General features: G+C 43.7%; 1 protein-coding gene across 1 annotated transcript in view; it reads left to right on the top strand.

The window, feature by feature from the left end:
- The first annotated feature begins 3,519 nt into the window (after nt 1–3,519).
- The window catches only part of LOC112120377 (galanin receptor type 1-like), a 30,818-nt gene continuing 23,951 nt past the window's right edge, over nt 3,520–10,386 (top strand). The window contains exons 1-2 of the mRNA XM_024219433.3: nt 3,520–4,221; nt 6,061–6,126. Coding sequence (XP_024075201.2) covers nt 3,520–4,221; nt 6,061–6,126 — 768 coding nt within the window. The remainder of the gene's footprint in view (nt 4,222–6,060; nt 6,127–10,386) is intronic.

Here is a 10,386-nt window from a genome sequence, read left to right as displayed (position 1 = left end):
ACAGTTTGGTGCAATGGCTCTCAGCACCCCCCACTATACAAAGTGTTCCAGTGCCCCTGCAGCAGGGGCTCCCTCAAGTCCCCTCCAGAACCCACTTCTGCTCCTTTATGTCTTCTGCCCCCAACAGACACCCAAGGGGTGTGGGGGGGTCTTCAATCAATTAAACAAACAAAAGAAAAGTCCTTTCCCCTCTGGTTTCCCTTATGAAAGAGAGGAGTCCATAGAAAAACAAAGAGAAGCAAAGGTAACAGTCTTCCTGGGCTAGCCCTTTAGGCCTAGTCTAAAATGGGGCCTACTTCCAGCCCTTCCTTCTGGATCATGTCACTTTGGGAGCAGTGAGGCCTACCACTGCCTTCCTCTCAGCACAGCTGTCTCTACTGTCTGAGGCAGAGCAACCATCTTCCTATTCATCACCCCTTCCTGCGGCAGGTTATCCCTTTTAAGCTCCCCCATCCAGGCAGAACAAGCCTTGCAGGTGTGCCTTGGTGATGTCGAACAGGCCCACAGGCACTCATTAGCCTCTTCTCTGCCAGAGCGAGGAGATGTCCCTTCACAGTGACCTATACAGTTCCAACATTGTCTTCCTTGTCTGTAACGCACCTCGCACACAGATCCTTGCCTCAAGGAGCTTGCCGCCGTCTAGATTAATAGTCTTATTTACTCTGGCATCAACCTGAAGCTATACAGCTGCAGCTGCCTCCCGGCCAGTATCATGCTCTCGATCTAGTCTCAGAGGACAGTTGCACAATCTCGCACCTTCTCATTCTCCCACCTAGGAAGGCAATTTTTCCTTTTGCTTTGCAATTTCAAATTGAATGAATATAACAGATTATAATTTTGATCCAGTACGGGTTTTGTTATTTTGGAATTTCTGAAGCATAATGGCATAAACAAGATAAATAAAGTAATTATTTGCAATGGCAACTAATGCAATATTAATTGCACTAAGTGGATTTTAGATTAAACAGATACAATTTACAAAATCGTTAGACCCTCTAGCTACTCATGGCAAATCAGACATTGCATCTCATCCTGCTGTTAATATTTTCCAGTAAAGAAAAATGACATATCCTGTGATCCCTTTGCTCCAGATTCTACAGACATGGCTATGATTCACTATTCACAAATTTTATTTCAAATGCACTTTAACATCATAAGTGCTGAAACTCACAAGCCTTAGTGAGGCACCATAGTATAGTGGTAAGGGAACCAAACAAGAGCCAAAACACTTGGGTTCTACTCCTGATGCTGCTACTGAAAGGCTGTGACTTGGGGCAAGTCACTTCAGTTCTGTGCCTCAGTTTCCCCACCCTCTATTTAAATGGTAAGGTCTTGAGGGTAGAGAATTTCTCACTGTTTATAAAGTATTCATCACAATGGGGTCTTGATCTCATTTGGAGCCATTAGATGCCATTGTAATACAATAATCTCTGGATGCTTGTAATAACCAGGCTGCTCAAACATAAGGTAGGGGAGATATCAAGGGAGACACTTACAAAAATTAGCTTAACTACAACTCACTAATTCAACTTTTTGCATAAACTGACCAGCCAGGCATCGTCACCATGTCATCTATCTTGATTCTGTGTCATGCTTAAACATGATAAAGTTTCTTACCAAAGACACAACGAAGTAGTATGTAATCAGCTGGTTTAACTGTTTTTAGGGAGGCTTTAAACCTTCTATTCTCCCCTTGGGGTATATGGACCCTGATTGTCACATATAGTGTGTTCTGTCACTGTCTCCTTGGATGTCCATAGCCTCTCTCTCCGTGTACTCTTCTATAAAGAACAACTTTAGGCAGTTGGTCATTCTGGCAACATGGAAAAACCACTGTCACTGGAGTGTTTTAATGACTGAAGCCATGCACTGTGCTTTCAACCTTCTACTGAGGTCATCATTTGTTAGTCCATCTAGCTTTACCATTCATAGAATGCCTCATTCAAATGGCTGCAGCTTTTGCTCTAGATGCTTTGTCAGTACCCACATTTCACAACTGTAGAATAAAGTGGGTACAATGAGCATTGTATGTAATTGGGTCTTAGCTTTCATGGATGGGACTCTTCCCATTGGTATTAAGGATAAAGAACAAGTTTCCTTGGTTCCGAGTAATGCCGATTAAATGTCATTGGGAACTTAATTCCTTATTGTCCCAGAAAGGGAAGGTGATGCTGGCATGTCAGTGTGGGGGCACCAGGTTTCCCAATCTGAGCTCAGTAACTTATTAGAGACAAGCCAGAAAAGCAAGTCAGTTCTAAACTGCAACAGTTAACACTCCTGGAAACTAAGGGACCCCCATCCTTCTCCCAGTGAAATCAAGTTGCCATTAACTCCAGCAGGAGCCTGTTGTGCTAGCATGTCTGTGCATGTCTGTGTTGCATTGTGCAGGAGATCCTGTATGTACTATCCATGGGGTGCAGGCAAAGTTGGATCCCACTGGACAGAGCAAAAATTTTTACCACAAATTCCACTGCCTATATGGAGAACCAGAATTTGGTCCACCAAACAAAAGGTGCTCTATGCTTCCAGCTACCAGATTTTTGTGACCCTGTTGCACTGAGGTCTGAATGTGTTTGCTCTAGGAGCAGTTATACCTATGCTCTATATAGGCGTTAGAATTTTGAGAGCATCCAAGAACTGTCAGCTACTCATTCCGGGTTTTTGCTGCACACGTGGATACAGCAAGGTCCAGATATTTTGTGCACTGGTATCAGGTAATTCCCGTCCGTTTTGATAGTACAATTTAAGGACGGCGGGGGAGGGGAGGGGGAGAAATAGCTGGCAGAATCCAGGTTTTACAGCTATAAAATCCTGCTCTTACCTCTTTCCCTGTCCTTGCAACAGGTGCTCCCCCCCCGCCCCAGCTCTACTCCTTGGGAGAGCCATGCAGACTTTCCCTGCGCAACTGCGGTTGGATCAGCCTCTTTAAATCAGCACTCATCTTTGCTGTCCTCCCCCTTCCTCACGTGCATGCCTGCTGGGGTGGGGGAGATCGGGGCTTCTCCTCTACAGGAATCAGGTCCCGGACAGCTCCCCTGTTAACTTCGCTCCATTGCTGTGAGCGCAGCTGGGGACGGGAGGGAGGCGGTAGCCGACCTGGGGAGAGGGGAGGAGTGGAGCAGAGGAGCTGGAGCAGAGCGGATTGCACTCAAAGCTCCCAGTGCATCCGCAGCCCTCTGGCATGTGCTCCATTCTCTAGTCCCTCTGCCTCTGGCACATCACCGCCAGCTGCTGCTGCTGGGGCCCCTGCACTCTCAACAGCAACCAGGAGCTGGGTCAGAGCCTGAACAGAGCCCCAGAGAAGAAACCCCCAGGAGCCCAAACACTGCAACTGGAGGAACCTCCCTTCTCTTCATCCCCTGAAGAAAGGGTCCAGGCACAGACAGGAGGAGAGAGCTCTTTGAAGCAGGGCCACTGAGCACCAAATAACTCAGACAGACTGCCACTGTGGGCACCAGGAGTGGTCCCTAGCAGGCACCCCGGAGGATCCAGTCTCTCCCCTGGACCTACCCTGGCTCCATGGAGGAGGAGGAGGCTGTACTGTCTCCCAGGGCTAACAGCACTGAGTGCAGCGTCGGGGCTAACTGGACAGGCTCCCCCGTGTGTTGGCTGCAAGTGTCTGGGGGTGGCCCAGAGGTAGTGATTGTGCCTGTGCTCTTCGGGCTGATCTTCCTGCTGGGCATGGTGGGGAACACACTGGTGTTAGTGGTGCTGGGGCGAATCCGATCCGGGGGACGCCCTTCACGCAGCGCCACCAACATCTTCATCCTCAACTTGAGCATCGCCGATTTCTCATTCCTGCTCTTCTGCGTCCCCTTCCAAGCCACCATCTACTCCCTGCCAGAGTGGGTCTTCGGCGCCTTCTTCTGCAAGTGGGTTCATTACCTGGCCATGGCCTCCATGCTCGTCAGCATCTTCACCCTAGTGGCCATGTCTGTGGACAGATACATCGCCGTGGTGCACGCCAAGCGCTCGCCCTGCATCCGCAGCAAACGCAATGCCTCCCTGGGTGTGGGCATCATCTGGCTGCTGTCGCTGCTCATTGCCATCCCCGTGGCCCAGCACCAGGCCCTCATGAGTGGCCACCAGCAGGCACCCAACAGCTCCTTCTGCTGGGAGCAGTGGGCTGATGATTCAGCTGCCAAGCAAACCTACAAGGTGACCATCCTGGTGATGGGGTACCTGCTGCCCCTGGTGCTCATTACCTGCTGCTATGCCAAGGTGGGTGAAGGGAGAGGAGGGGGAGGTGGGTGGCGGCCTTATAAGGGGTTCCAAAATTGCCAGTTTCCCTTACTTCCTACACCAGGACTCATGATCAGTCCATCCACCCCATGTTCCTGATGGATGGAAATAACCCCCACCACTCCTTGTTCCTTTCCTAAAGCTGAGGATACCAATTCCACACCAGGTTGGGAGGGGATGAAAAGAGGGGAGTGGGCAAAATTGGGGTAGCATAACAGATCTCCAAATATTTATTTGCCTATTCCCTCCCCAGGATTGATGGGTGAGGGGATTGGAACAATCCCCGCATATGCCTTCTCCAGGATTGATGGAGACTCATCCCTTACCAGCCACCCTAACTCCAATGCTGATTCTTGTAGCTTTACAATCGTTTTCCTACTTTTGCAAAATGTTCCTCCCTGTGTTGCTGGGTGAGACCCACAAAAAAAGGGAAATACAGTTAAGAGCCTTTTTCTCAGACCGTTAAATTAAAGTATTAGGTAACGCTTCCAATAAAAGTGACTTAAGTTGATGTCCCTTTAAGATTAACTGAATATTCTACCAGTATAACAAATTTTCTTTTAAAATGTAGGCTTGAAATTTCAGTAATAGGATTTACATTAGAAAGAGGCACTTAACTCTTCTACTGTGTTTATACTGAAATCTCTAATCTCTGTCCTTGTGTGTGTGAGGGAAAAAAAGCCCTAACATACAAACATCTTTCAATAAAGTGCTTAGCTTCCCCTTAAATTGATGCTGGTTTCTTTCCAGTTCATTGCTTATGGTGTGTGTACTGGCAAATGGCATGTGAACAACATTTAATAGATGGATTTTCTTATAAATAATTGATTTAGGTACGTTAGTCTCCTGGCTCCAATAGCCAGAATATAATAATTGCCTAGTTACAGCAGTGCTGTAATTGTGTTTTAAAAGGTTAATTTAAATTCTGTTAGAGCACTGAATGGAAATTATCTTCTTAATAGTTTGTTTTGTTTTTTTATGGTCCTACATCTCTTTGAAGTCAGAACCTACAGGTATGTCTACATTTAAAATGCTACAGCTGCTGTAGCACTTCAGTGTAGACTCTATCTACGCCAACGAGAGGGGTTCTCCCCTCGGCGTAGGTAATCCACCTCTCCAAGAGGCAATAGCTAGGTCAATGGATGAATTCTTCCATCAGCCTAGCACTGTCTGCCTGGGGACTTAAATTGGCTTAACAACGCAGCTCAGGGGTGTGGATTTTTCACACCCCTGACCAACGTAGTGAAACTGACCTTATTTTCTAGTGTAGACCAGACCTAGATAAGTAACTTTAAATTCAAGTTACCACTTCAGAGTGCCCAGTTAACAGTTATGCAGTAAGTGCCCTATACTGACTGGATACACTGGATATACTGGATACTGACTGGATATACTGACAGTGGGGTACTGACCATGTTACATCTTGATGGGACGTAGAAACGTAGTTGAGTTAACCTGATCCAAAGTCCATCGAAGCTGATGGAAACACTGCCATGGACTTCAACAAGCTTTGGATCAGGCTGTTTACGTATAATGAGCAACTCCCTGTCCAAACTTAGCTTTTTTCCATAATTTTCCCCAGGAAACAAGCTTTTAGAAGAAACAGTAAGGGTTAAAATCTGGAGCTGAAAATTTCAAAATGTATTTAATAAAGCATTGAAGTAGACTTTTGTTGAAATCTAACATCTTTACAAATCAGTTCTTTTCATTCTCAAATGTTTCTACAAGTTGCAAATCGATATACAAACACACACAGCATGTAATAGCATTTGTGCATGTGGCGTCTGCCGCTGAATAGTTTATTTTTATTTTGTTTAGGTTTTATACCATCTTCATAAAAAAGTGAAGAACATTTCCAAGAAGTCGGAGAGATCAAAGAAAAAGGTAAAATAAAAACACTTCCTTAAGTCTGTGGAAGCAATTAATTATAAACTTTACTTCTATCATACCCTGAATATAGTGTAATACATAGGACAGATCTTTAAACTGACTAATGGCTCTATATGCTATACCTGTGATTAGACTGGGGCAGTCCAGGAGCACAGGTGAGAAAAGAGGGAAGGGGCAGGAGCAGAGAAGATCAGAGCTCCACCCACTGGAGTGATATTGTCAGCATTTCAGCAGGGCCGCCAGAGGATTCAGGGGGCCTGGGGCAAAGCAATTTCGGGGGCCCCTTCCATAAAAAAAAGTTGCAATACTATAGAATACTATATTCTCGTGGGGGGCCCTGCGAGGCCCGGGGCCTGGGGCAAATTGCCCCACTTGCCCCCCCGGGTGGCCCTGCATTTCAGTAGGTGAATGGGAGGATCAGCCGCCTCACTGCTGGGCTATACACAGTGCAAGGCTGTGGCTTCACCTGCCTCCCTCCTTCCTGGAATTCCCTGAAAAGGCAGTAGCAGGAGTCAAGCTCTCTTTATTTGCTGGGAAGCTGAAAGGAGAAATGAATGGGGGGTCCCCATCCTCCCCCTGGGTCCCTGGAGAGGATTGCAAGGAGCAGCAGAATTGCAGACCTGACAGGACTCTCTCCCTCTCTTTCCTTCTGAATTCACTGGTGTTGCAGCAGCAGGAGACAGGCTTTGTTCTCCTGTCAGAAAGCTGAGGATGGAGTGACTGGGAGATCCATTCTGCTTGGAGGAGCATTCCCATATTGATAATTATATTAAGGATAATCCCCTACAAGATATATCCCTGGAAACTAGGTGGGAGGCCTTTACATCAGAATAAGGGGATACACACAGCTCTCATATTTGCCAGCCAAAGGCTTTATGAATGAGGGAACAAATTTGGCAGATTACTAGTCAGACTGGTTTCCAACAGAAGATCCAGAACAGCCTTAAGGACAAAAAATGGAATACTCAAAAAACAAGGGTTATTAACGAAGTGCTAGTGGAATATTCCCGAGAGAGAAATACTAGCACATATGCAAACATGGAAGAACTAGGAGCATGTATTGCAGGATTTTAAAATGCCCAGACTGACACATAATGAAAGAGTAGTACTACATGGCCCAACAACACAGGAAGAAATAAAGATGGTAATCTCATCACTAAAATCGGGGGGAAATCCTGGACCAGATAGATTCACATTGAATTCTATAAAATGTTTAAAACATGGGTAACTCCATTGTTAGCAAATGTATTTCAGTCTTCCTGGTCAACAGAGTGCTTACAAAATACCTTCTATCAAGCAGATATAGTTTTGATACCTAAACAAAATAAGAACTTATCAGATCAAGCATTTTACAGGTTCATTTCTTTAAACATAGTACTATTTTAACTAAAATATTAGCATCCAGATTAGAGACAATTATGCCTAAATTAGTACATCAAAGCAAAACTGCCTTTATAAAAAAGGAATAAGCCCCTTAAATAACATAGACAATTCCTACATGTGGTATAGCGTTCCAAGAGTGCTAATAAAGATGCCTGCATTCTAACTATGGATGCAGAAAAGGCTTTTAACTTGGTAGAACACCCTTTTTTGTTTAGAAATACGGTTTTGGCGAACACTTTCAGAAGTGGGTTGAAATCTACAAAAATCCTGTAGCATGTATTTGGGGAAATACCAAAAAGGCTCCATTGATACCATTCTACAGAGAAACAAGACAAGGGTGTCCCTTATCACTCTTATTATTTGAGGGGCATTGAAGAAATTCAGGCAATCAGTGTTCCGGGAACAGAAAACAAAATTTCATTATGCTGATGACCTTATGCTTTTTATACAAGATATAAATAAAAGTTGGCTAGTATCACAAGAAATAATCAAAGCTTTTGGTTAGGAATCAGGATACAGACTAAACTACTCCAGATCAGATACTATGCCTGGGCTTCAGAAGATACCCAATAAATGATAAATCCCCACAGAAAAGTAGTGGATGATACATTAATTACTAAATATGTAATTTTAATCACCTTAAGTGGAGTGAGGGGGTATTAAATCAAATATTGAGTCATTAATGAAAATTATTTAAAAAGACTTAGAAAGGTAGGCATTACCATTGACTTTGACGGGTAGAGTTGTGTATTTTAAATGAATATCCTGTCCAGGGTCTTGTCTCTTTTTCCCCCCATGGTTCCCTTTACACCTCCCAAAAATTTAGTCAGGAAATTTTAAAAAATACCTATTCAAAGATTCCTGTGGTCAAACTGGAAACCAAGAATCAAAACAGAATGGCTGGAACGTCCTTGGTGCTACCAGACTTCAAGAGATATTATAGCACACATTAGACTGATACAGGAAGGGATTTCACAGAGAAAATCCATCACGAATACAGATAGAACAGAAAATGGCAAAACCCAATCTCACCTAATTGTGTGCTGGACTCTTATCCCAAAATTCTAGCACCAATGAAATATCACTCACTACTTAAAAGTGCACTGACTAATTGGGCATATGTGAGGCACTTGACCAAACAAAAATACCAAAAATAAAAAATAGAGCTTTCAAAGCCACGTTGAATCAGGAAGATTTTAGATATTGGGGCAAATATCCATATAATAAGTGGAAGGATTTCTTTATAGATGGGCAACCCTTAAAACAAACAGATGTTGCTGATATATTTTTTGAAAAAGAATGTGCAATCTGAGTTTACACAGAGTGCTTACTTTATTAAACACTTTTAGAGAAGAAAGGAATCAACAACATTATCTGTATTAGAAATAAATTTATATACAAGCTTGAAGTCTCAGCAATCCTTATGTCTACACCAGGGTTTTCCTCAACCTTTGAGTCATGCCCCACCTTAGCTTTTTTTTAAACTTAGAGTCCCTCCCTTATAATAGAGAGAAGAACATTGCTATCTGGTGTTGCTAGTGCATTTGTTCAGGAGATAATGGGAAAATTACTCAAAATGCAAGTCAAACGGTACTATAAAAGCACTCTTTACCTGCATTAGTGCTGCCAATGTCAGCCAATGAGAAATCTGAGTGTGTGGCATTGCATATAAAATGATGGGGTCTAAATTAGCTGTTACCACTCAAGAAAGAGATCTTGGAGTCATGGATAGTTCTCTGAAATCATCCACTCAATGTGCAGCGGCAGTCAGAGAAGCGAACAGAATGTTGGGAATCATTAAGAAAGGGAGAGAGAATAAGACAGAAAATATCATATTGCCTCTACATCATTTTATGCCACTGGTATAATTATAGTGGAAACTCAAAGTTTATGAAGGCTTAAAACAACATTCTAGTTGAGTTTTAGACCCGTAGCTCGGCATTTCTACTGATTCAGACAAAACCAGCCGCTGTCCCACCAGTACATAATTTGAAGCTATTGCAGAGATTCTGCCAGTCCTTTATGTGAATAAATTGTTGAGTTGGGGCTTTAATACACAACCATCATAACCATTTTCATTTAACTATATGTAGCACTTATTATTTCCATTATATATAGCTACTGTTTTCCATATTTTGTGTTCAGTAGCAAACTCACTTCAGGGAAACTTCAATCTGTTTGGGTACTGTATGTGCACTAGACAACGCTGGTCCATGATTAGAAAACAACTCTTTCTACTTAATAGAGCACCCCCATTATCTTACCTGTGTTCAGCTACGTTGGTTTAAGTGCTGAAAGACTGAATTTTCTGGCCTGCCGTGACTGGACATCAGAGGTCAAATTCTTCCTTAGTGTAACTCCATGGTTCAACCTATTTCCTTTCACATAATGGATTGGAATTAAATTGTATCACATCCTATCGCAAATTGAGCAATTGCCACTCTCCCATCTGCGGTGAGAGATTTCTCCAGTTACACTGATTTAGGTTTGTGGTTTGCTCCTTCTTGATATGAAACTGCATGAATTATCTGAGCAAAAACTTAAGACCCATGGCTTATCTCCTGCCCATTGTCAAGGAGGAATACTGGGTATGAAGGGATAGACCTCCACCTTGCAGGAGGAAAGGTGCTGACTGTTCACAGCCCAAAGAGACTGAGAATTGGAAAAAGCTTGTATCAAGTCAGTGTTACGTATATGTGGTGTTTATTTGCACTGCGCTATTGCCTAGGGGCCCCAGTGTAGCTAGGTGCTGAACGTACATGCTCCCTACCCCAAACAGTTTACAATCCAAGTCGAATTAACTTACTTGTGTAGACATTTACCCCTGTTATGTGTGAAACTGTGCAGACTTGAAGGGGTACCAACTGCATC

This window comes from Terrapene carolina, unplaced genomic scaffold (genome assembly GCF_002925995.2).
Source record: "Terrapene carolina triunguis isolate 2854851 unplaced genomic scaffold, T_m_triunguis-2.0 Scaffold130, whole genome shotgun sequence".
Taxonomy (NCBI): domain Eukaryota; kingdom Metazoa; phylum Chordata; order Testudines; family Emydidae; genus Terrapene; species Terrapene triunguis.
This window is presented reverse-complemented; position numbering and strand designations above follow the sequence as displayed.